General features: G+C 39.5%; 2 protein-coding genes across 2 annotated transcripts; both read right to left on the bottom strand.

Moving 5' to 3' along the window:
- Positions 1–9,483: 9,483 nt before the first annotated feature.
- Positions 9,484–13,007, bottom strand: LOC134634674 (uncharacterized). The gene is made up of 7 exons (XM_063483994.1): positions 12,742–13,007; positions 11,827–12,497; positions 11,689–11,734; positions 11,169–11,260; positions 10,703–10,813; positions 10,305–10,581; positions 9,484–9,694 (listed from the first exon to the last, which is right to left on the bottom strand). The coding sequence occupies exons 1-7, from the start codon at positions 12,781–12,783 to the stop codon at positions 9,485–9,487; spliced, it is 1,449 nt and encodes a 482-aa protein (XP_063340064.1). The 5' UTR covers positions 12,784–13,007; the 3' UTR covers position 9,484.
- A 2,035-nt stretch (positions 13,008–15,042) lies between these two features.
- On the bottom strand, positions 15,043–24,780 carry LOC134634662 (uncharacterized). Its single transcript, XM_063483984.1, has 3 exons — positions 24,750–24,780; positions 22,374–22,486; positions 15,043–19,172 (listed from the first exon to the last, which is right to left on the bottom strand). The coding sequence occupies exons 2-3, from the start codon at positions 22,471–22,473 to the stop codon at positions 15,601–15,603; spliced, it is 3,672 nt and encodes a 1,223-aa protein (XP_063340054.1). The 5' UTR covers positions 22,474–22,486; positions 24,750–24,780; the 3' UTR covers positions 15,043–15,600.
- Positions 24,781–25,378: the final 598 nt, after the last annotated feature.

Here is a 25,378-nt window from a genome sequence, read left to right as displayed (position 1 = left end):
AACAGGTGATGGAGAAACAGGTTTACCTTTTAGGTGACATGAATGAGTTGAAGGGAAGTTATAAACTGTTTCTGAGAGACAAATAACACCAGGATCCTTTTCTACGTAGCTGACAGCTGGTAACTGTGCAGGGGCGGGTCTAGCAAAGTGTTGCCAGGGGGCCAGGTAGGGCATTAACAGGGAAAGGGGGGCACAAGGAAATACTTTTCTTTATTATTCTCATTTAAAATGTCTCGCTTTTAAAAAAATAATTATCTGAGTCTTACAACAAACAATTGATAGATTGATACATATATACCATCAGAACAGTGTGCATCACTGTCACAACAGTGTTTGTTTTCATTCAAAGGCTTTATGATTTTTCCTATAATGGCGGGCCGGTCTCTAGTCAAAATGCCCGGGACGATTTTTTTGTCCCAGTCCAGCTCTGTATGCAGCTCATCTGCAGTCTGGAGTTACCTACATCTTCCTATTCAGAAGGCAGAATTTCCAAGTTCTCAGTACAATCAAAAGCACCACGACTGCAGTTTTTGTGTTGGATGTAAAAAGCAGGCTAGAATCATGGCGGCGGTCAACGACGGTCCAGGCGTGGGATTTCTCTCGTGGAAATGTGCACATTATTTTTTCCTTTCTATTGATAGGTGGCACAGTGCACTTGTGGCAAGTAAGCAAGCTAGAAGACTGGCAATCTTGCTGGGTATCCAGTTACGGAAGCAACACATTAACAAGAGAATTCTGAGTAAAACCAAAGTTACTTTCCCTAGTAACTAGTTACTTTGAAAGTAACGAGTAACTTGAAGTAACTGAGTTACTTTTTTAGAGAAGTAACTAGTAATGTAACTAAGTTACTAATTTAAAGTAACTTACCCAACACTGATTATTGTAGGATCTACCTTACAATATAAAGCAGCTTGAGGTGACTGTTGTGGTGATTTGGCACTGTATAAATAAAATTGAATTGAATTGAATTGAATCCCAGTCCCAGTTCCAGCTAAAAACCTCAAAGCACGATACTGCCACCACCATGCTTCACCACTGGTATGATGTTCTTTTGGTGATGCGATGTTGTTTTTGGTCCAAACTTATCTTCTGGAATTGTGACCAAAAACTTTAACCTTGGTACATCATAGTCTGATGTATTTTCCCACATGCTTTTGGGAGACTTGATCTATGTTATACCTTTGTTCATTGCAACTTGTAGCCCAGCTTGGATGCTTTTCTTTGTCAGAATAGGCTTCCAATTTGCAAGCCTACCCTATGATCCAGATGTACAGTATGGATAACATGAGATATTGTCACAAATAGTACACAAACCACTACCTTCAGAATTTCCTTCAGTGTTGCTGTAGGTCTCATGGCAAACTCCCTTACTAGTTTGTTTAATGTGTTCTATGGTAAATCCAATGCTGTGAAAATGTTTTTGATTGATAATTTGAGATAAAGTGAGATTGTTTTTATCCTTTGCAAGCTCCAGCAAAACCGTGTTTTGCTGGAGCAGGAAACTGCTAAGAAAATCTAAGTAAAACTAGGACAGCTGAACTTTATCTGGGGTTAATCAAAGTCTCTTTAATTGATGGCAGATGTGTACCCATACTGAATGCTGTGTTTAAATCAAAGATGCTTCAACAAAGTATTAGTTGTGTTGGGATTGAAAATGTTTGATTTCTCTTACTAAAATAAGCGGTTATAATGTCTGTGAAGGTTCTCAGTCATCCAGGTCATCGTAGTCAAAGGAGTTAGCAAAGAAAAGCGTCTGGACTTCTTTAAGTTGCTTGAAGACGTTTCACCTCTCATCCGAGAAGCTTCTTCAGTTCTAAGGTCAAATGGCCGAGAGTCCCAGATTTAAACCCAGTGGGAGTATCCCCCCAAAGAGGGACAAAGGACCCCCTGGTGATCCTCTAATCACATGAGCCAAGGTGTGAAAGCGGGTGTGGGACCTAATCAGCCAGGGTTTCGGGTGAGCTCATTGTTAAACCTGGCCCCACCTTGTCGTGTGAATTCCTGAGGTCAGATGGCCCAGGATGTGAGTGGGCATTAAGGCGTCTGGGGAGGGAACTCAAAACTGGATTATAGATGGCAGATAGTTGGTGTCGTAAACCACCGCCTCTGTTCAAAGATGGTCGCTCACAGTGGACATAGATGGCTTCTTTCACTCCTCTTTCAAACCATCTGTCCTCTCTGTCCAAAATGTGAACATTGCCATCCTCGAAAGAGTGACCTTTGACCTTTAGATGCAGATGAACTACTGAGTCTTGTCCCGTGGAGGTGGCTCTTCTATGTTGTGCCATGCGCTTGTGAAGTGGCTGTTTGGTCTCTCCAATGTAGAGGTCTGGGCATTCCTCGCTGCACTGTACAGCATACACCACGTTGTTAAGTCTGTGTTTTGGAGTTTTGTCTTTCGGGTGAACCAGTTTCTGTCTGAGTGTGTTGCTGGGTCTGAAGTACACTGGGATGTCGTGCTTGGAGAAAACTCTCCTGAGTTTCTCTGATACACCGGCTACATAGGGGATGACAACGTTGTTGCGTCTGTCTTTCTTATCCTCCCTCGCTGGTGTCTGATCTTCTTTTCTGTGCCTCTTTGCTGACTTTATGAACGCCCAGTTAGGATAACCGCATGTTTTGAGTGCTTCCTTTACGTGTGTGTGTTCCTTCTTTTTTCCCTCAGACTTAGAGGGAACATGTTCTGCCCGGTGGTGTAGGGTCCTGATTACTCCAAGTTTGTGTTCCAGAGGGTGATGGGAGTCAAAGAGGAGGTTATAATCATTTTCATACATTTACTGCAAATGTGCTCATGAGAGTTGGCACTCAGTCTTTTAAAGGTCATAAGCTTTGTTCGGCGTGACTGTCCGGACTGATATATTGTAAGAAATTACTAGTGCAGAGGGGTAACTGCAAATATGCTTACACACACATAGATTATGATTAGAATAAGTCTCTGGGTCAGAGAGTCCTGAACATGATATTCTGAACCAACTTTGAATCACTAGAAGAACAATGGATAATAGCATGAGATTATCAAGGCTAGGCAGAGAGGTGTTTTCCTTTTCTGTCTCTTACAGACGAGGGAGCAGATACCAGACAAGGTCACAGAGATACGAGGATGCTTCGCAGCAGACACCAAGACTGCCACGTCCGTGAGGGAGGAAGATAGCTGCTATAATCTATGTTTTTGTCTCACTATATAATGTTGTACAGCCCACTTGAGGGTCATCCTTTTTGTGAAACATGCTACTGGTTCACATAGAGGTCCACAGCGCTGTGTAAACTTGTATTTTCAACTGCCAAAATCAAAGTAAATCCTTTTTAAAAGACAAACCTTTCTCCTGAGATTCCTTCCAAAAATTCTGAACACAACAATTTGGTGACTCCGACGTGATTTTTGGTTGGAGAGGAGAAAAGGAGAATTGGTGAGGCCCCTGACGGAGTTGCTGTCAGACCTGAACTGGAGACAACTGATTCCGGTCACCCTCACAGAAGGCCTTCAAAATAAAGGTAAGCAGAGCCTGTTTTCTATCGAACGAAATCTGCAAAATTGGGCATATAACAAATTAAATGTGAGCGGTGAGTGGTTGAAGTTCTGTCAGTCAAAACTGAATAGAAATTAAATCAAAATTGATAAAGTGTTCATATGATAAAAATACATGTTTAATGCACAAAGTTGGAATTACACGTTTTTTGTTTTTTTTTAAGGGTTAAAAGAAATCAAAGGGTAAAAGAAAAGGCCATTAGTTCCCGGTACAAGAAATTTCAACACATCTCCAAGTTGAGGCTAGAAGTTGCAGCATGTTCCACATTAGATTCCACATTTAATTCTGTCTAAGACTGGCTTTTGGGGCAAGAAACTGTGAAAAATTTCTAAGTTACGGCTGAAAGCTTTAGTATATGAAATAGAGTATGAAATAGAGACTGGCTTTTGGTGTAGAAACACTTTAAATTATTTCCAAGTTGAGCCCGGAAGTTTCTGTGTGTGTTTATGCTCATGAGACACAGATTCTCTGTGTGTCTTGGTGGGTGAAATATAAACACGGTGACAGTGACAGTTGATGTGTGAATTAGAGGGCACTAGAGCGAAGAGACTTTTGCTAAGATAATCAGGTTGACCTAGTGGGCCTTGTGGATTTTGTCCTGGGATTGGTATCCCCAACCGGTGTTCTGGATGCAGCCTGGATAGAACTAGAATAGCAACCTGGGGAGTAGGACCCCCTAAAAGCTTTTTGTCCTGGGGTTGGCTCCCCCACCGGCATTTGGATGCAGCGTTGGACCAGCAGCGTCTGGAGGTCTAGGTTTATAACCTGGGAATTCAGGACCCTCAAACCATTTTAGAATAGTACAGAGCAAGAGACTTTTGTTAAGAACTGCAGGTTGATGTCTGCTTTGTGTGTGTGTGTATGTGTGAGCTGAGCGAGCATGAGCAGCTGTTGTCTGTTTTTTGCTGGGTTGATGGCTCTGGGAGGGAGCCGGAAATGTTGAGAAAAGCGGTGTCTGGGTTCCATTCACTGAGCTGCTGAAAGATTTTGTTACTTATACAAAAAAATGGAGAAGTTGAGCGAATGTGCACTCGCTAGAGCGGAAGTGTGACTGAGCTAAAACAGGAAGGGTGAGAGCGCCCGAGTGAGTTTCAAAATAAAGGACCTATGCAACGTGGCATTTGCCCAGACGTGAATAGGATCTATTTTGATTCAGTGTGAGTGGAATATCTCATGTGAATGCTGAGTAAGAATCCTGAAGTAATTTGTGAGTGTGTCCCCTGTTCTTTTGTTTAATAATGTTCTCATAATAGTTGTTCATTTCATACTGGAAAATTATTATTGGGTTTTAAATACATTACATAACACTATCTCAATAAAAAGTGAATTTCTGCTTGGGTTTTTTGTGAAAATGCTATGCAAAAGTTAAAGTAAGCACATCATAACCAGATAAATAAGTTCAAGCATACAATTGAGGAGCTTTTACGGAAGCCAGAGAGTGGAAAACGATCGTTTGAGTACACAATTTTAAAGTAATAAATGATCACATTCGCATTCAAGTTATTTTCTAAATTAGACTTTCAATAAATTATTTTTCAATAATCATATTTTCTGAAAGTTATTTTCTGAGTTAGACCTTTTTCTGTTTCCAATGATCACGGTTCAAGTTATTTTCTAAAATTAATTAATTAATTAATTAATTAATTAATTGTTTTAATTTTAATGATTAAATGTTCCTGAAGTTCTAATTTAAACTAGACTTTGTTTTTATTTTTAATGATTTTAAATTATTTAATTAAACTTTGTCTTTCCTGACAAAAGAATAGATCTTTCTGAAGTTATAGTCCTATGGAGTTAAATCAGGGCCATAATGTTTGTTAGTTAAAAGAAAAATTTGAAATCGAAAATATGTAAACTGAAAGCAAAAGTCACATTTTTAGAGTGAACTTTGAAAAAGAAAGAGTTGGATTTAAAATTTTCAGATTCAGATCTTTTAAATTAATGTACAAAAAAAAATTCTTCAGGTTCGGATTTTTCTCTCAGCTTCAATTTTTTTTTTCACTTTCAGATCTCTATTTTTCAGTTACAGACTTTTGGCCCTGTTTTGACCTGGTGGGCGTGGCTACACAGAGAGGGGCGGGGAATCATGAGTGACAGCAGACCGCTGCAGGCTCAAGATGGTCCATTTTTCATGTTGCCTTCAGGAAACCTGGGAATGAACATAATTTATCAAACACCTCCTGCACTGTATTATTTGATAATGTTTAGAAAACATGTCATGCATAACTGCTAAAACTCAATTACTAAAGCTCTTTCAAGCAGTAATGTGTACAAATTACGCCGTAACTGATCAATTATGAGACGTTTTCCCAGCCACTACGTGAGAAGTGGTCATTTCCCATGCTCTCAAAGTAGCGCGCATTGTATCGGGTGGGGGCTGCTGTTAACTTGTCCCTCAGTGAACGATGGCGTCGTCTTCCAACAACACTGCTGGCGCGAACAATCAGGTGAGTGTTTAAGTTTGGAACAATTACACTGCAGTCTGTGAATACTACGAATTTAAGAAGTGGCTATTGTTACGGTAAATTTTTCGGCTATTCTGTTTTTTTATTTTATAACGTTTTTTGCTGAAATGCTAGCTCAACAGAAACGCCTCGCTATCATTTTCGGCTGAAACTTACTTCGAAAGGTAAAGTAATATTAACAATTTGATCCTTCCCCAAAAATATGGAAAACATTTTAAAAGACTCCATAACTAATCGGGCTTGGGATGCAGTCTTCATCACCTGCGCTACGGCAATGTTGCAAGACTCTCATCCATCCATTATCTGGTTCCGGGCTCCGCTGGCAGGGCCAGCAGCTTCAGTAAATAGACCCAGACTACCCTCTCCCCAGCCACTTTAGCCTGCTCCTCAGGAGGAATCCTTGTTTCTTCAAACAGTGTGCTGGTCATTCTCGGTCTTGATGCTTAAATCTAATCAAATCAATCATTTGATTTGTTATTACTCAATAATGTACGCCTTTGCGATGCTACAAATTATCACGAGGGAAAAACGTGTCAAATTTTCACGGTTTTCCTCCAATATACATATGCGTGAGTTATAGATAAAAAGCAATAATAGTATCATGTTCTAAAGCAAGAAGTAAGAGATCTTTTTCAGAAGGCCTTTTTGCCCCCAAGTAATGTGCAGCTGAATGATTCCAGTTGAAATGACACAACTGCAAAATCTTCCCTAAACTATGTGTCATGTTTAAGTAAATAACAATAAATGATAATAATAATAATAATAAAAATAATTAAGTAATAAAGGCACTACTAAAGGAGTTTACAATTTAGTACGTAACAGAGAGAGAGAGCAAACTGCGGTGGCAAGAAGTTTTTCTTCTGTCTATGTGCTCATTATTGGCTGTTTCATATAGATCCAACCTGTACATAATGCAGATTTTTGTCCACATACAAATTCCAGGCTTCCCTCGTTCACGTATTCATATGCAGCATACTTTTGGGAATTTTAATATGTTGTTTTTACCTTCCCTCTTCTAAATTGGCTGTTTCTCTGATGTGCTGTTTGTTTCTATGGTTTATTTACATTTCTTACACAATTAACATGGCTCCCACATACCAGAATTCAAAGCGTAATGCCAAGCCCTATATACTTACATTTATTGTTAATACAATTAATTTTTTTGATGATGTGTCAACATGTTATTTGCAATTATTACTTTAGAGCATGTGAAAACAGCACTGGTGATTCACTGGTCATCACATAGAAAATGAAAGGCCATTAAAAACAAGAATTAATTAAGTGGAAGCAAACATTCTTGAGTGTCTCCCAGATTTTTGTTTGTGCTAGCATTATACACTATCATGCTGATGCATACTTATTTATGTTTAACTAGGGATGCACCGATACCACTTTTTTGGAAAACGAGTACGGGTACGAGTACTTGCATTTCAGTACACACTGATGCCGATACCGAGTACTTAATAAAAACATGATTTAAATTTACAAGTTACAGTCACATAGTCATATGATTTTACAGAAAAACAAGGAACCGATTGTCCGGTATGCTGTGACATGTTTTCGTTTTTCTATATGAATGTAAGAAAAATAGCATCTGAAGATGTTGTTTAATCTCTTTTTTGTACCCACAGAGCCATTACACTCCATGCTGTGCTTAGATTGCAGCCAATGTTGGAACAACTCAAGGAGGGTTTGCAGCTGTATGGCCTCCACCTGCTGTTTAAGCAATACCCAGAAATCTGCCAGCCTCTCTTCGTCCTTGGGGGAGATGTGAAAGTGAGTACAAACGTATTTTCAGTTTTACATGTATGTATTACATACATTTACACATTTTGTTACATTACAGACACAAATATGAATCTATTTTATTTCAACTCTAAATGAAACACCTACACAAAGTGGTGTACATTAGAGAAGTGAAACAAAAATCATACATGATGCCAAATATTTATTACAAATAAATAACTGAAAAGTGTGGTGTGTGTAATTATTCAGCCCCCTTTGGTCTCAGTGTAGTCAGTTGCCCATAGACATTTCCTGATGATTGCTAAACATACAGTAAAGCCAGGGCAACAATAGAAAAACAAAACATTTCCATGTGTTAGAACGACCCAGTCAATGTCCAGATCTAAATCCAATCCAGAATCTGTGGCAAGATCTGAAAACTGCTGTTCACAAACGCTGTCCATCTAATCTGACTGAGCTGGAGCTGTTTGGCAAAGAAGAATGAGCAAGAATGTCAGTCTGTAAATGTGCAAAGCTGGTAGAAAAATACCCTAAAAGACTGGGAGCTGTAATTGCAGCAAAAGGTGTGTCTAAAAAGTATTGACTGAGGGGGCTGAATAATTACACACACCACACTTTTCAGTTATTTATTTGTAAAAAAAATGTTTGGAATCATGGATGAATTTTGTTACAATTCTCAATTGTTTACCACTTTTTATTGGTCTTTTATGTTGAATTCCAATAAAATATATTCATGTTTGTGGCTATAATGTGACAAACTGTGGAAAAGTTCTAGGGCCCGAATACTGCAGCCCTGAAGTAATCAAACCATTGGGTTGCTTTGCTTTCTAATATCATCATAGGTTAATGCCGAGTTTGTCATGGCGTCCATTCACCCTCAGCTGAGTGAGAAGGGAACCTCCAAGCATCAGGTTGAGCTGGACCTGGTTAACTTCATTCAGGACTTGCTTTATGAGTCAGAAGGTAAATGGTTATTTTTGTCTAGTTTATAGTTGTCACATTCAAAAATTATATTCTAAGGTTTTTGTGACAAAAGTTACACTTGTATCGAATTCAAATATTTAGATATTTTTTTTGTCCAAAAGGCCAGGGTTCTTCAAAACGTCTTAAAATTCACTCTTATCCTAACAGAAGGTCAAGAACATGTAGCTGACGAAGATGGCCCAAGATCTATCACACCTGCCAGGTTTCTGCAATGGATCACCGGTCAAGGCCATGTTCCTCTCCTCCCCTCAGAGAAGAAGGACTTTGCTGTGGTGGTAAAATTTAATCACAATTGTGAAGCTGACTTTGGAAATCACAGCATCTGCTATCCTGTTGTGTCATCCTGTGCTAAGACCATTGTCCTGCCTGTGAAACATATGAAGTCCTATAGTCAATTCAGAATGGTTCTGCTGGAGGCTTTTCATCTTGGCCAGGAATTTAACAATGTGTAAAGCATAGCATTGTCTATCAATGTGTAACTCAAAATGCTGCTCCTTCCATTTAATGTTCAGGAAGCACATTTCAAAGTTGGAGATTGACAGCCAGAGTTCTTTAATGAGTGGCATGAAGCACACAAAAACATACAGGTTCACTGTTGAAAAATGTGCCAGAGACAAAAAAAATAGTTTGTAATGTGATGTTTGAGTGTTCACATAAAAATTTCCTGGCAGGTTCATTTTAAATGTATATCACATCAAATAAAAGTCTGAGCTATTCATGAACCTTCTCTGGGTTGAAAACTCAAAATAAAAATGTTGCCGCCTAGGAACGGTGAGTTAGTACAAAGTTAAGTACATCCAAATAAATGTCTCGGCCATGTGACTGAGAGGGCCTTGTTACATTGACAGTGTCTCTTAGTCTTGCCATGTCCTCCTCAGATAGAGGACATTCAACAGATGGAAGAATTACTCCAGGATTGCTCCCATCCAGCTCACCAATAGAGTTGACATCCAAGTACGCATCCTCGATTTCCTGTGATGATTTAAAAAAAAAAAAGATATTTCAAATGACAATTCAAAAACAGTGTTGGGAAATTCAAGACAAACAGTCAGCTCCATAAATATTGGAACATGGGAATTCTACTTTTGGCTCTGTATGCCACGCAATGGATTTGAAATGAAACTAACACGATTGGCTATAACTGCAGAGGTATTTGAACTGTTTTCATATGTGCCTTCCACTTAAGGGACCAAAAGTAATGGAACAATTGGCTTCTCTGATGTTCCATGGCCAGGGATGTGATATTCTTGTATTTAGTGAAGCAACTCCTGACAAAAACAGCAGGATAAATTTTGAAGTGTTTTGGGCAATATATCTGCTCATATTCAGCCAAATGCTTCGAAACTCATGAGGCAGCACTTGATGGTCCAGATGGACAATCACTTAAAGCATTCTGCAGAAAAAAAACAAATAGTTAAAAGAAGTGGAATGTTATGCAGTGGCCACGTCAATCACTTGACCTGAATCTGACGGAGCAGTGTTTCATTGCTGAAGACAAAATTGAAGGGCAAATGCCATCTCCAAGTGCACTTTTTGAAACTTGATTAAAGAGGGATTGTATAATTTATGTTTGTTTTAGTACCTCCACTGTGTCTGGAGTATCAACTGGATTCTGGTGGAGTCCCAGTGTCCACAGTTGTTGTGGGGACAGATTCCTCTCTCTCCTTAGAGGGTGGTTATCCCAACCCTGTCTAAAGACATCCAGATCCCTCTGCAGATGTGGAAGAAATGTATGTTGGGCACAAAACATGTGGACACCATCAGTTGGATCCAGAAGGCCTTCATCCTCGAGGTTGTGAAGGGTTTCATAGTGCACGCTTGAAACAGCCATCCACACATCTCGCCACAAGCGCTCTATTCTGTTCAACATCAAAATATGGCAACGTTTTCAGAATTTTACCCAGAAATTCACTGAATTGAAAAATATATAAGAACATTTTTCTTATTTCCATGGGACATTTATACAAATACTACACATACCTTTGGTTGTGAACACTCTTGCCTGACAGAAAGCTTCCTCTTCCACAGCCCCGGATGGTGAACATGCATCTTGCTATTCCAACATTTTCCACTCCTTGATCCCCTCGAACTCTGAAACAAAATTAAACATCGACAGTACAATTTGTTTTAAATCTAAAAAAAACATGTCACTCTTAAAATTTATTGCAGCCTTTGTGTTTTTAATATAATTTTACTTTAGACTGGTTATTAGAAGTTTATTGTTTTGGTCATTCAACAGTGTGCAGCTCTGTATAAGCACACCTTTCAAGAACTCTAAATGTTTGAACCATTTAAACAACTGTATGGGGATGTATAAACAACTGATCATATAGGCTACAGTTTACATATTGCATGTCAAAATAATTACACTGCTAATCAAGGGGGGGGGGATCATATTTACACATTTGCACAATCATTGTGAAAATTAATTTTGTGTAGATTTTACCTCAATGGAAAGCCATACTTTTGTACAGCCTCCAAGAAGAAAGCGCGTGCAGTTGATGCTCTGTTGTTGGCAGCAGCACCCAGGTACATGATCTAGAGATGTAAATATCATTAAGTGGAAACTTGGTCAAGTCAAGTTACTATAATTAAAGATAGAAACATGTTTATCAGGTATTGTAGCTTGGTACATTTATTTTATATTTATAAGTACAAGAAAAAAAGCAGGCTACATAATTCCCAAGGTAGCAAGCTGCCATGAGATGTAGCAGTACTTGTAATCAACTATTCACCCAAATGCAAAGGGTAAAAAAAAAAAAATCCTTTTAGCAACTTGAAGAATTAGTTTACCAAGCATTTATAGTCACCAAATACTGACAAACATAAACAGATTAGGAACATTTTGTTCTACAGAAGGATCTCTATATTACAGTATATGGTAAGTTTTATGGTAGACCAAAACACAAGTATTTCACTTTTCAATTAACATCTCATTCAGCTCAATTTTGAAAGTGAAAAATCACCTTTCTTGAGTACCCATCTATCCCTCCGAATATCACCAGGCCAAATCTGTAAAAAGAACAACAAAAAACAACAACTAGGGCATTAACAGGTATAAAACATAATTCAGTATTTAGCAGTATTGTCAGACTTCATCCTACCTTATTAGTTTATGGTTTGTGTCTATATGCATCAAGTAAAGAGGACCTTGCACTGAATATGTCCTTCGGAACACAAATCCCAGCCTTGTCATTCTTGAGAAAATACCAGCAGAGTCCACACGGTGCATTGACGAGTACACTCTCTTCCACTGTACATGGTGGCCCATGGCTTGAAGCATCCCTTTCATCATCCTGTATCCAACATGAGGTGTTCTTGTCTTTATAGATCTTACTAAATTGTCCAGCTCTTCATCACTTGTTGTACTGTAGCACTGCTTTATGGAAATGCCATATTCATGCAAACGACGTTTCACTGTCCTCACAGATATTCCAAGAAGTTTTGCAATTTGGGTGATTGATAAGAACATTTCTGTCAGTATCTGGAGCTGTACAGGCGATACATTGTAATTTGGACGTCCCAGCTTTCCTTCTGACACTGACATCTGAGAGGGGGTTTGTTCATTGACGTCCTCCATACTGAGCACAGTTGACAGCTCTATCAGAGCATTTATAATACTTTGAGGGATCTCAACCTGATCGGACAAAGATCTTAAAAGGACCATCTCATGGTCGATAACAAACTGCAAATAGTCCACATCGAGGGGTTGTCTGTGCATGACCTGGGAAACTTTATGCAGTAGTCGCTGAAGCATCTCTCTTTTTAGCTGCTCCTAAATTAAATACAAAGAATTTTACGTTACTTCACTAACTTTGTTGTTCTCCAAGCTTACAGATCAACTAGGACGTAAGTTTCAGCCGAAAATGATAGCGAGGCGTTTCTGTTGAGCTAGCATTTCAGCAAAAAACGTTATAAAATAAAAAAACAGAAAAAAAAAATAACAGTAACAATAGCCACTTCTTAAATTCGTAGTATTCACAGACTGCAGTGTAATTGTTCCAAACTTAAACACTCACCTGATTGTTCGCGCCAGCAGTGTTGTTGGAAGACGACGCCATCGTTCACTGAGGGACAAGTTAACAGCAGCCCCCACCCGATACAATGCGCGCTACTTTGAGAGCATGGGAAATGACCACTTCTCACGTAGTGGCTGGGAAAACGTCTCATAATTGATCAGTTACGGCGTAATTTGTACACATTACTGCTTGAAAGAGCTTTAGTAACTGAGTTTTAGCAGTTATGCATGACATGTTTTCTAAACATTATCAAATAATACAGTGCAGGAGGTGTTTGATCAATTATGTTCATTCCCAGGTTTCCTGAAGGCAACATGAAAAATGGACCATCTTGAGCCTGCAGCGGTCTGCTGTCACTCATGATTCCCCGCCCCTCTCTGTGTAGCCACGCCCACCAGGCCAAAACAGGGCCAAAAGTCTGTAACTGAAAAATAGAGATCTGAAAGTGAAAAAAAAAAATTGAAGCTGAGAGAAAAATCCGAACCTGAAGAATTTTTTTTTGTACATTAATTTAAAAGATCTGAATCTGAAAAAATGTAATCTGAGACTGAATAGATTTTTTAAAAATAATAATAATGAAAAAAAGATTACTGAAAATTTTTAAATAAAGTTTACTCAGAGAAATTATAGATAAAAGAACCATTGGGTTTTCAGTTAATACAAATATTCAAAACGTTTGATTTTATTTTAAATCCAACTCTTTCTTTTTCAAAGTTCACTCTAAAAATGTGACTTTTGCTTTCAGTTTACATATTTTCGATTTCAAATTTTTCTTTTAACTACACAAACATTATGGCCCTGATTTGACTCCATAATTTCGTGGCAACAGAGAAACGTTTCTTCATCATCCAAGTGACTTCTTCAGTCTCAGCTGCCTGCAGGTTTCCCCAGCAGGTTTCCCCAGCCTTATAAACAGTACATTTGTACAATAAATTTGTTTTGTTTGTTTTGTCTGCTGTGACAAAACAAATTTCCCACGTGTGGGACTAATAAAGGTTATCTTATCTTATCTTATCTTAACTGAAACCAGCCCACTGAATGAACAATGGGCTTGAGGTCAGTTCCTTAATCATAATTATGCAAATTCTCATGACCATTGATCAACAACCACTGACCAAAACCCACTGATCAAAGAACACTGATCAATGGCCATGAGTACCATTCACAGAGAGTTGGGGAATGGCTGCAATCACAGCATTGTAAGATGGCGAAAGATGTACCCTTAGGCCCCCTCCTCGATTCAGAGATGGTCTTTCCCTTTTCACGTAAATGGCCTCCTTGACGCCGCCCTCAAACCAGCGTTCCTCCCTGTCCAGGATGTGTACATCCTCATCATTGAAAGAGTGTCCACTGGCCTGTAGGTGTAAATAAACTGCAGAGTCCTGGCCTGACGAGGTAGCTCTTCTGTGTTGTGCCATCCGCTTCGCTAGAGGTTGTTTGGTTTCCCCGATGTATAAATCCTGGCAATCCTCCTGCACTTAACAGCGTACACTATGTTACTCTGTTTGTGTCGGGGGACCCGATCCTTGGGGTGGACCAATTTTTGACGCAGCGTGTTTTGGGGTTTAAAAGCCACAGAGACCCGGTGTTTAGAAAAAATGCGTCTCAACTGTTCCGATACTCCTGACACATATGGGATCACTACAGGTTTTCGCTTGGGCAGCGGTTGTCCTTCTCTCCTGGATCAGCTGGAGCTTTCCTTAGGTGTCTTTCCAGCTTTGACAAAAGTCCAGCTGGGATAAGCACATTTACTCAGGGCCTTCTTGATGTTCTTCTGCCTACCTGGCCGCTGTGTCAGTGGGGATGGTGTTCTAAGAAGGCTAACCTGCCACTTTTCATATCCTCCCTGGTGGATTTGATGTGTTGGTCCACCGAGTTAATGTGAAATGTGGTACATCCTGAGATTTGATTTTTTACCCAGGTGTCATCCACATACCACAACCTTATAACTGGGGAAACCTGCACTCAGCTGAGACTGAAGAAGTCACTTGGATGATGAAGAAATGCTTCTCCCACTGAAAACGTCCAAATGAATATCATCACACATTTTCATAGCTCTGTATATAAATAAAACGTATACAGACAGGTGGGGATGCTGGTTTGTTTGTTTTTTTGCACTTTTTTATGATTTGTTTTATGGAATGATGTGCAGCACAGATATTATTGAGTTGGAGATGGAAAAACAAACTGAAAGATCAGAGAACAACATTTTTTAAATCAGTTTTAATCAGTTTAATGTTGTTCATATTGGGCAAATTTGCATAACGTATATTAATGCAAATTATTAAGATATAACTGCAGGAAGTACAATTCAAAACAGCTGAATTAAGAATTGAAACAAAAAGCCTTGTCTACACATTTTGCCCTATTGATAAGCATAAAATTTCTAAATCAGCTGCTTTCTTGATGTCTTTTACAGTAAAAGCAAGTGAATTTTATTGTAATAAATCTTTATGAGTCGTTCTGATGGGCCGCATGTTTCAAATCATAAGAACATAAACATAAAAAAATAACAAAATGAAGTTTGCAACACAAACACAATTTTAAACATTGTCATCCATCTACAGTGAAATTATAATGAAACTAATATCTAAAGCTAAGGTGAATATCATAATAAAAACTTTGAAACTGTTGTTAGCACAAAGTACATTTGAATTTTTTCTCATGCAAATACACATCCTATTATGTTAAAGCTTTTCTTTAACATAAATAAATGTGTCTTTAATCTTTCAACAGTGCAGTTATAATCACTCGTTTATGTAAAGTTATGTTGATTTAAAAATTGATAGATAAAAATAGTTTGTTTGCCATCATACAGTAAATAAGTAAATAGAACTGGTTGTTGTCTTAGTTCTGGAGTTATAAATGATCAAGGAGTTTCTCTCCTTTCTCTATTTTGGCCATGAGCTCTGCTTTTCTTTTCATCTCCATCAGAGACTCAACTCGTTTCTTCCAGCCTGGTTTGGCCTCAGATTTCTCTCCTTCAATAAGAATGTCGATGTACTCTGGAGTGGACAGAGGGTTTGGTTTAAGCGCTATCTCTCTAAGTCTGTTCTGACACTTGGCGGACCTCTCCATTAATTTCACCTCTTCAGCCTGAAATTTTTTATATTGATCCTTCAGACTGCCAACCAGTCCTTGAAAAGTAATCTTCTCCCCTGTGGCTTTCTGGTGCTTTTCTTTCATATCTTTCAGTGTTGTTTTCTCTTTAACCTGTTGAATCTCCCATCTGAAAGGCATATTATGATGCACATACCAGGGACATTTGCCTGCACACTGAGTACAATTTCCATCTGGTCCCATTGCATGACAGCGTCTTTTATCAGCACCAGCTGGTATGGGACAGGGGTAGTGACAGGTGACAATGCATTTGGAACAGTTGGTGACATACTCTTTTTTGCCCAAAATGTCCTTTTTTATAATTTTTGGAACAGTAACTTCAATCTCAAAGTTCTCATTTCTCCTAATCTCTGCTTCATGATCTTTAAGTTTCTCACTTGTCTCTTTTATCTCCTCCATCTTGGCTAACCGAAGTTTCACCTGCTTCTGCATATTTTCAACTAAAATCTCATGCTGCTTTCTTTCTCTGGGGACCTCCTTTGTCAGTGTCAAACATTTTGTTTTTATGAGATTCAGAGCAGCAAAAAAATTCTTCATGCTTTCTGCCCCCATTTCCCAAAACATCTGATCAAAACGTCCTCCTTTACCATCATCACTCCTTCTGTCTCCTTCAGATGATTTGTTGTGTGCAAACAAGGCTGAATTGTTGAACTTAGGACATGGGACTCCTGCAGCATTGATCGTCTCTAGAACTGGAGGTCTCTGACCGTCTGCAAATGTCACCACAATCCTGATGTTTTCTGCCACATCTTTGCCAAAGATTGAGAAAACTGAATCAAACACATATTTCTGTGTTGTGGATCTCACTTGAGCAGCTGGTGCTACAAAACACACAGCATCAATGTCAGTGACACCACGCTGAGCAGAGAAGAGATTACGTAGCTGCTCTGTGATCTCTCTGTCTCTTTCTATGCCTCTTGTATCTCCAAAGCCTGGAGTGTCAATGATGGTCAGAGAGAACGGGATTTTAAATCCATCCTGGTGGTTGATTTTGTAAACAGTGACTTCAGAGGTCTGACTGTGAGCTCGTGATGTTGACTGAGTTTCATTAATGAATTTAAACCTGAAACTGTCCTCCCACTCGACACCAACAATGTAGTTGATCATTCCATCGATCAGAGTGGACTTTCCTGATCCAGTCGCTCCAAAAAGTATTATTGTACGATTCTGCCCCTCAGTTTCTTCTCCAAAGTTAAACTTCCTGCATCCATCTATGTTCATGTGTTCTTCTGTCAGAGGCAGTTTGTAAACTGAGGGGGAATCAGATTTGATCTTTTCACTTTTAATCCTGAGAAGTTCTGCAAGGCGGTTAAATGTTGTGTAGACTTTAACAGTGATGCTTTCTTTGCTTCTTCCAGATGAACCACAATCACATCTGACCCTGACTGCATATTCTGTATCTGTCTGAAGACCTGACAGGATCACCTTTTCACCTGCTGACTCTGTTTGGTTCCACTGCAGAGCTTCCTCATTATCATCTGTTTTTGAATACTCCACCATGTAGCTCAATATCTGCACATCCTCTCCGAGCTCAGCAGGTTTCTCCCAGCTCACTGATATCTCAGATGAATTTGGTTCAACTCGAGGTTTTCCAGGAGGGCTGCAGGGTAAGGTTTTAATAGAAACTTGATTATCCGGCCCGACACCTGCTGAGGTCACTGCTCTGCATCTGAACACATACTCTGTGTTTGGCTTCAGATCTCTCACTGTGACTTCTTCAGCCTTTGCTTGTGTCTTCTGCTGCCATCCATCCTCTCCACTGACACAGTACTCAACAGAGTAGGAGGTGATGTTCTCTGCTCCAAACCTGGGTGGAGAAATCTTCAGTGTCACACTGTTGTGGTTTCTGTCAGCTGCTGTCACAGTTTCAGGCTTTGAAGGAGGCTCAAAGTTCTCACTGACAGTGAATCCACCTTCATAAAGGTAGATGCTGGAACCTTCCTGTGTCTCATTAGTTAAACCCACTGTCAGGAACTTCATGTTCTTGTTCTCCTTGTTGGCCTCTGCAAAATCACTGAAGAGTTTTGCTTTTCTCCTCATTTCAGCTGTTAGTTCTTTTGAGGCGTACCATTGTTCCTTCTCTACATCATGAGTGTGAGGATCTTGAAGGTCTGGGTTGGTTTCTCCTTTTAAGTATTTTGATAAAGCTGAGAGGTACGGTTCATCCTTTCCCAGAGAGGTGAAAACAAAACACACAACATGCTCTGCACTGAGACTTTCCTTGTACAGATCATTTTGAGACGAGATGATTTTGGTGTTTTTCATCATCCTGGTAAAAGACATTAATGTGTAGATTTCTCTCGCTTTACAGTCCATCCACTCGTTCAGGTTTTTGCTGTTGAAAGGTGAAGAATGTCTCTTCTTCAGGATCTCTGCAAGCTCAGCTTCCTCTTCTCCTCCTCCTCGGATTGATGGAAGTTTCTTGGCCAAAGTTTGTTTGAATTCCAGCTTGAACTCAGAGCACATTTCTTTAAAAGTTTTCATTTTTTTATCAATCTGTGGGAACTGCTGTGCAGTGCTGGTTCCCAGTACATCATTGTTCCTCATTTCCACCTCACTGAAGTCCTCCAGGACTCTCTGTGCTTCTTGAACTAATCCTATACTGATCTGACGGACGAGTTTAGCAGCAGAAGAATCTAAACATGTCAGTGGCAGCAGCCAGACCTTCACTGGTACAGCTTCGTCTCCATTTTCTTTCAGTAATCCTGGCAGGCTTTGGTAAACTTTTATTGCATCTTGAAAGGTTGTTGGTGGTTTTGGAAGACAAAAGTCTCCATAAAATTTGCAGGAGAATTTATCAACACTTTCTTTGTCCTTCTCTTCCATCTTCAGGGAACCTTCACCCTCTACAGAAAGTAAGGGAATCTTCTTGATGATCACCTTCAAGTTGCCCTGAACATCTTGATGATTTTCGTGTTCAGAAACTTCACGGTCAAACACAAAGAAAGCTTGTGCTCCATAAAGAATAGCTGTGACTACATGTGTTGCTAAGCCTTGATCAAAAACATATGGATGCTTCACATTTCCTCTTCCAAGATGATTCATGGACAGCTGCTGGAACTTTGTGGTTGCCTTGTACTTCAGTGTTACTCTGGCCTGATTTCTGGAAGATTTACTATCATTCAGATATTTGGCAGATCCATCAACCTGAACCAGTCCACTCAGGAAACTTGCCTTCAGTGAAGCATCAACATTTAGAGCTGAAGATTTGCCAGAAATTGATTCAGATGCAACAATTTCAAACTCATTAGAGGCCTGTGGTCTTTCTCCAATATCTCCCTTGAGATCACTGCGGTCCCACAGAGTCAGTCCTGCACAAGTAGCAAAAACATTAATAGCAGGACTCCATCAATTAAATCAGACAATTAAAAATAGATTTTTCTATTTGTGAAATCTGCCTATAAATCAGCCAAATAAAGCAGTCTCTTTATATCTTTTATAATTTCAGGTACTCTAATGACAGGTTTCTGAGGAAACTTCTCAAACTTCTGCTGTTGTTGTTTTTTTTTTAATTACTTTCCTTGTTTTCTTTTCTTTTTTTGTGATAATCAGAAAAATGAAATGAAAATAGTAAATGAAGCACAGAGCTTTGGTACATCTGGATAAAGCAGATCAACTGAGTTATTTCCATTAAAGAGCTCAAAGTCTTCATCAGAGTTATTAATATTCTAGAAAAGATTATTTTAAATACCTCGTGAATAGATAGTGTTATTATTTCCTCCTCATACAAACTATTCATAGATCAGTTCCTCAGAACATCAAGAACATTGTGTTGTAAAAGTATTTACAGTGTACTTTCATGATATTAAACAGATGTCACGATTCCTCCTCATACATAAATAAAACTACAGTGGAAGAAAAGATAATAAATTAAGAGTTCAGACCAGGTATTTCAGAGTAAACTATAAACACGTCATATCAAAGAATTCATAAGTACAACATCAGAACAACAACAAAATCTTCAGCTGGTAATATTTTTCACTGGGCATCTTTAGGATGTGCTGGAGAAAACTTTATGTACCGGTTTGATTATCCCATCACTAATAGAGCAGGACGATATGACCAAAAATATTTATCACGATATACATTTGAAAATTTGCGATAACGATATAACTGATGGTATAATTGACACTAGACAAAATACTTTACAACTCCACAACTTTATTCGTGCAAAAAAAAAAAAAAATCAATGTATTTTCACTGAAACAAGCAGCTGTTTTTTATGTGCATTAAAGTTATATAAAAATGTAACAGTGCAAATGCAAATTCCTTGCTGACAGTTTAACCAAAAGGCATTTCCAGTGGAAACTGGCCGACATATCCTCAGCATAACCATGTATAATATCCACAAAACTTAAAAAGAGGTTATACACACACAATACGGTAATATTATGTTGAAGCACAGTACGTATCACTCCAGCTTAGCAAAGTCGTACTAAAGCATTTGACAGATTTTCGAGCGCCATGTAGCCCATAAAATCGTTTCGAGGTCAGTAAACACAACCAGAGTTCATACATAAGGCACACGGGATTATAAGGGGCACTGTCGATTTTCAGAAAAATCAAAGGATTGATTTTAAGTGTGCCGTATTTTCCCAAAAAACACGGTAATAACGACGGCCCGCTAGCATGCGCTACCAAAAATAGTGCTTTGTTGTGTATCTGACGGACGAAAGCTAAACCCGTTCCACACCACTGAAGTTGCAGCATTTTTACAAACCAGTTCTGGTTCATCCGTTTCATTCAACGATCCGCTTTCACCCTCCTCGTTCTCCGTCGCCACCATGCTTTTTCCACCATGTGCGTATGAAAACAAAGGCACTGCGCATGCGCGTTTTACCCATATTCTATCGCCATATTTCATTTTCTTATCGTTGCCCAACATTATACTGGTATTACCGTGAACAGTATGATATGGCCCAGCCCTAATCACTAACACTGAGAGGTTTTAGTGAAAAATTAATGCAGCTCTGAAACAAATGTGACACTGCAGAAACTTATTAAACTAATGTCACGGCAAAAAAAAAATGCTGACATTAAATTTAAAGTTGGTCCAATTAAATATTAGTTTGTGGGTTTTTTTCTCCAGTGTATGTGGTTTACATTTCCAATCTGACTACAAACAAACTCACACATGATTGGATAGTTTGTGACAGGAAGCTCTGAGTAAACAGGTCATGTTGAACAGTGCTAGCAGGAAGGACCGTTTATAAAGTCTTTCCAGCATCTCTGTTAGAACACAACAGTCAGTCAAATACAGTCTGACAATTTATCGGGGATCCAATATTCATACAGTAAAGTAAATAATCAAGGAAATAATATTTATATTAATACTTTAAGTTTTTATCCTTAACACAATCCAAGCCATCTTGTGGGCATACAGGTCAATAGCAGGTTAGCCACACTGGTAACAACCTCCTTAAACTTTGACATTAAGTCTACACCTCAAATCAACATTACATACATGCAACAATAAAGCCAGACCAAGTTTGAGAGACCTAAATGCATAAAGAGTACACATATTACACACAAGGATTTCATAAGATTGCCCTGCCACGTCCAGACGCCTTCCTGCTCGTTTTTTTAGTTTTGTATTTATTTATTGTTTTGTTTAATATTCCAAAGTCAGCTGGTTTAATAGTTTATGATAGCAGAACGCTTCTTAACAAGAGTTACTTGCCAATGAGATCTGAGGGATTGCAACATGCTTGCTTCACTGAGACATGGCTCACCGTGCCGCAACTCTGTTGGACTCATTTTCAGTGTTCTGCACAGACAGAAAGGCAAAACCAAAGTTGGATAAGTGTGTCTCATGGTAAACAGAAAGTGGTGCGATGCCAGAAGCATTTCTATTTGCTCCAGTGGCTGCTCGCCTCATATGGAATACCTGAGCATTAAGTGTCGCCCATATTACCTGCCCCGCCACGGCGGTCCACATCCCACCCCACGCAGACACAAATATGGCTCTGTCTGAACTACATGACGTGCTGAGTCCATTTTAAAACAAAGATCCAGACACAGCCCTCATTATAGCAGAAGACTTTAATAAAGCAAACCTCAGAGAAGTTATGCCGAACTTTTACCAACACGTTACATGTCCGATGAGGGGAGACAAAATTTTGGACCATTGCTACAAGCCGTACAAGCAGGGCTACAAAACTGTTTTACATCCAGCTTTTGGAAAGTCTGACAATAACACCATTTTCCTCAGTAAAAACAAAACATACGCAGGGATGAGGTAGTCACAAGGGAGGTGAAAAAACTGCTCTGCCCAATCAGAAGCTATGCATTCGACGACGTAGACTGGGAGATGTTCTGGTCATGCACGGACGACAGGGTTGGGCGATATATAAAAATTTACCAACCGACAGCACTAAAAAAAAATATTAGGTCGCCAATTTGGGATTTCTTTGGCTTTCTTGTGTTTTCAGACATTTGGACCATCTCAGACTTTTGGCTTTAAATAATTAAAGTTTGTGATGCATGAAGAATCTTTTCATGTGAATTCTTACCAGGGATGAGTGAGTCACTGCGACAGTCGTACAGCATCCCGACGCTGAAAGGCCGACCGAGCGCTGCCACCTCCATCGTACTGCCTGATGTACCGTCCATCCTTCAGTCTAACCTGGACAACACAGAAGAAGTTTGCGGATGTTTTTCTGATTCTTCTGCGGTCCAGCTGTTTATGTTTATACTCATTACTATAAGTGACAACATCTGGAATAGTTCCACCTGGCACCTCCTGGGTGAGACAGCGACAGTGTAGTAGGTTGTTAAATGCTGCACGTTCAGTTTTATGGAAACAAACTGTTTTTGTTTATAACTGTCAATAATACCTCTTATACATTTACATACTAAGATAAAACCTTATTACATCAGTAGATGGTGATCCTGCACAGCTGTGGATCCACTGGAAAGCACACAGCTGCAGGTTCAGGCATTCAAAGCTCTTTATTGATCAATTAAACTAAATAAATTTATTTATATACAAAACCAAAAACAGTAGGACCTTCCACATGTTAGAGAACAACACTAAACACTATGGACACACAGGAATCTGTGAGAAAAAAAATCAAAGTTATTCATGTTGCTGTGTTTGTATTTAAGGACTGCTGATTAAACATATGTGTGTTATAAAATATTGTTGAATTAATTCTTAAACATATTTAAATTCTTACTGAGTTTCAACTGCTTTAGAAAATTAATTCTTATAAGATTTCCACCTTTTAGCTTTCAGGTTCTCTCAGCCTTTGACGTAAATACTCAAAAATATTTAACTGATCTACCTTCAAAGTAACACTGTCAGATTACAGGTGGTGCACATGTTTACTGTTGTTTGTAATCTAAGGAGCTTGGAAAGAAAAGCGTCTGGACTTCTTTAAGTTGCTTGAAGACGTTTCACCTCTCATCTGAGAAGCTTCTTCAGGTCAAATGGTGGAGAGTCCCATATTTAAACCCAGTGGGAGTATCCCCCCAAAGAGGGACAAAGGACCCCCTAATGATCCTCTACCTAATCACATGAGCCAAGGTGTGAAAACGGGTGTGGGTCACAATCAGCCAGGGTTTCGGGTGAGCTCATTGTGAAACCTGGCCCCACCTTATCATGCGAATTCCTGAGGTCAGATGGCCCAGGATGTGAGTGGGCATTAAGGCGTCTGGGAAGGAACTCAAAACTGGATTATAGATGGCAGACAGTTGGTGTCGTAAACCACCACCTCTGTTCAAAGATGGTCGCTCACAGTGGACATAAATGGCCTCTTTCACTCCTCTTTCAAAACATCTGTCCTCTCTGTCCAAAATGTGAACATTGGCATCCTCGAAAGAGTGACCTTTATCCTTAAGATGCAGATGGACTGCTGAGTCTTGTCCTGTGGAGGTGGCTCTTCTATGTTGTGCCATGCGCTTGTGAAGTGGCTGTTTGGTCTCTCCAATGTAGAGGTCTGGGCATTCCTCGCTGCACTGTACAGCATACACCACGTTGTTAAGTCTGTGTTTTGGAGTTTTGTCTTTGGGATGAACCAGTTCCTGTCTGAGTGTGTTGCTGGGTACACTGGTATATCATGTTTGGAGAAGACGCTCCTAAGTTTTTCTGATAAACCTCAGAAAAAACTAACTGTAACTGCTCCAAATCCACAGAGTAGCTGATCACTTTTGTTTTAACACCACTTGGAGCTGTCCACTGATCACTCTGCATTCCTTCACATCTAACTGTTATGATCCAGTCCCATTTATAGAGGTTGCATAAAGTTCCAGATCATTTCCCAAGAACCTTATTTGAAGAACTTAATTTGACTGTCTCAGCAGCAGAGGATAACTGGAGATGTGTACATTAATATAAATAAAGCTAAAGAAAAATGAACAGGTAGCCTACAGAAAACATGTCCTCCACCAGTAATTATCACATTATTACGTTCTTGTTTCTGCCTTGCTGCCGAACTATTACCACCTTACTACCGGGCTGTATTTCCACATTATTACCTGCAGTTTTTGGGCCCTCACTCAGTTATCGTCTTTCCTGAGGAAATCTGACTGTTGGACCACACCCTGTAACTTTCTCTCTCTCCTCCCCAGCAGTTTGTTTGTTTTGGTTTCTGTTTGCTTTTTGTTTTCCACAGACTATCATCCACACTCACACATTAGTGACACAGCCACCCCACATTTGGGATTAGATAAATAAACTCCATTACTGTGTGGTCGTCCTGTTTTATCTGAGCTGATTAATGGCAGCACTCGCTTTCAGTTTCACTCGCTGGTTAGCTTTAAAACACTGACAGAATGAGTGTTTCACTCCCTGAATGAAGACAGACAGTCTGTCTGACTGAAATGCCTCTTTAACTGATCTACCTGGATCATTTAGCATTCATCATGATGACCCACAGTGTACTCACAGCAGAAGTCGTCGATCCTCTGAAGTTGTTCTGTCGTCTGCCTCTGGGTCTCTGAGAGGAAACAACTCCAACCGCAAACGGTCTGATATCTGCAGCTTTAAACTCTGCTGCCCCCTTGTGGCACCAACACACTGCAGCTACTGCTACTGATCATGACAGACGAGACAACATTCAAGTAATATTAACAAGCACATTAATTAAACATTACTGAACAGATTGGTGCACAAAGAGAAAAAAAAAACATATTGAAATTCAACTTTCATCTTCAGGAAATGTTTTTTAACACTCACAGTTTCACATCTATAAATCTGACCATAAATCTGTCAGAGGATGTCAGATAAGACCGTAGACCTGAAGAAGCCAGGAACGTTCTACTAGACATCAGCAGGAAGCTCGGTGAGAAGGTGACAACTGTTGGTGTGATTATTTAGAAATGGAAGAAATATCAAATGACCATCAGTCGCCCACGGTATGGAGCTCCATGCTTGCCTCATGGGGTGATGGTGATCATGAGAAAGGTGGTTGTGATGGACAAACCCATGGCCACACTCTGAAGTCGTTGCCAGACAAAATGTGGTGGCCAGGGTTTGAAAGCATTAAATGCAACAGGGATAATTGGACTGCACCAC

Source organism: Pelmatolapia mariae, linkage group LG2 (assembly GCF_036321145.2).
Source record: "Pelmatolapia mariae isolate MD_Pm_ZW linkage group LG2, Pm_UMD_F_2, whole genome shotgun sequence".
NCBI lineage: Eukaryota > Metazoa > Chordata > Actinopteri > Cichliformes > Cichlidae > Pelmatolapia > Pelmatolapia mariae.
This window is presented reverse-complemented; position numbering and strand designations above follow the sequence as displayed.

What these genes read in the sequence shown, in the direction of transcription:
- LOC134634674 (XM_063483994.1), bottom strand. Translation starts at nt 12,783, where the DNA reads ATGGCGTCGTCTTCCAACAACACTGCTGGCGCGAACAATCAG. An exon ending in ACAAACCATAAACTAATAAG is followed by an intron (nt 11,735 to 11,826) that starts GTAGGATGAAGT and finishes TTCTTTTTACAG; the next exon opens with ATTTGGCCTGGTGATATTCG. An exon ending in AAGAGTGTTCACAACCAAAG is followed by an intron (nt 10,582 to 10,702) that starts GTATGTGTAGTA and finishes GATGTTGAACAG; the next exon opens with AATAGAGCGCTTGTGGCGAG.
- LOC134634662 (XM_063483984.1), bottom strand. Translation starts at nt 22,473, where the DNA reads ATGGACGGTACATCAGGCAGTACGATGGAGGTGGCAGCGCTCGGTCGG. An exon ending in CAGTGACTCACTCATCCCTG is followed by an intron (nt 19,173 to 22,373) that starts GTAAGAATTCAC and finishes CTACTTGTGCAG; the next exon opens with GACTGACTCTGTGGGACCGC.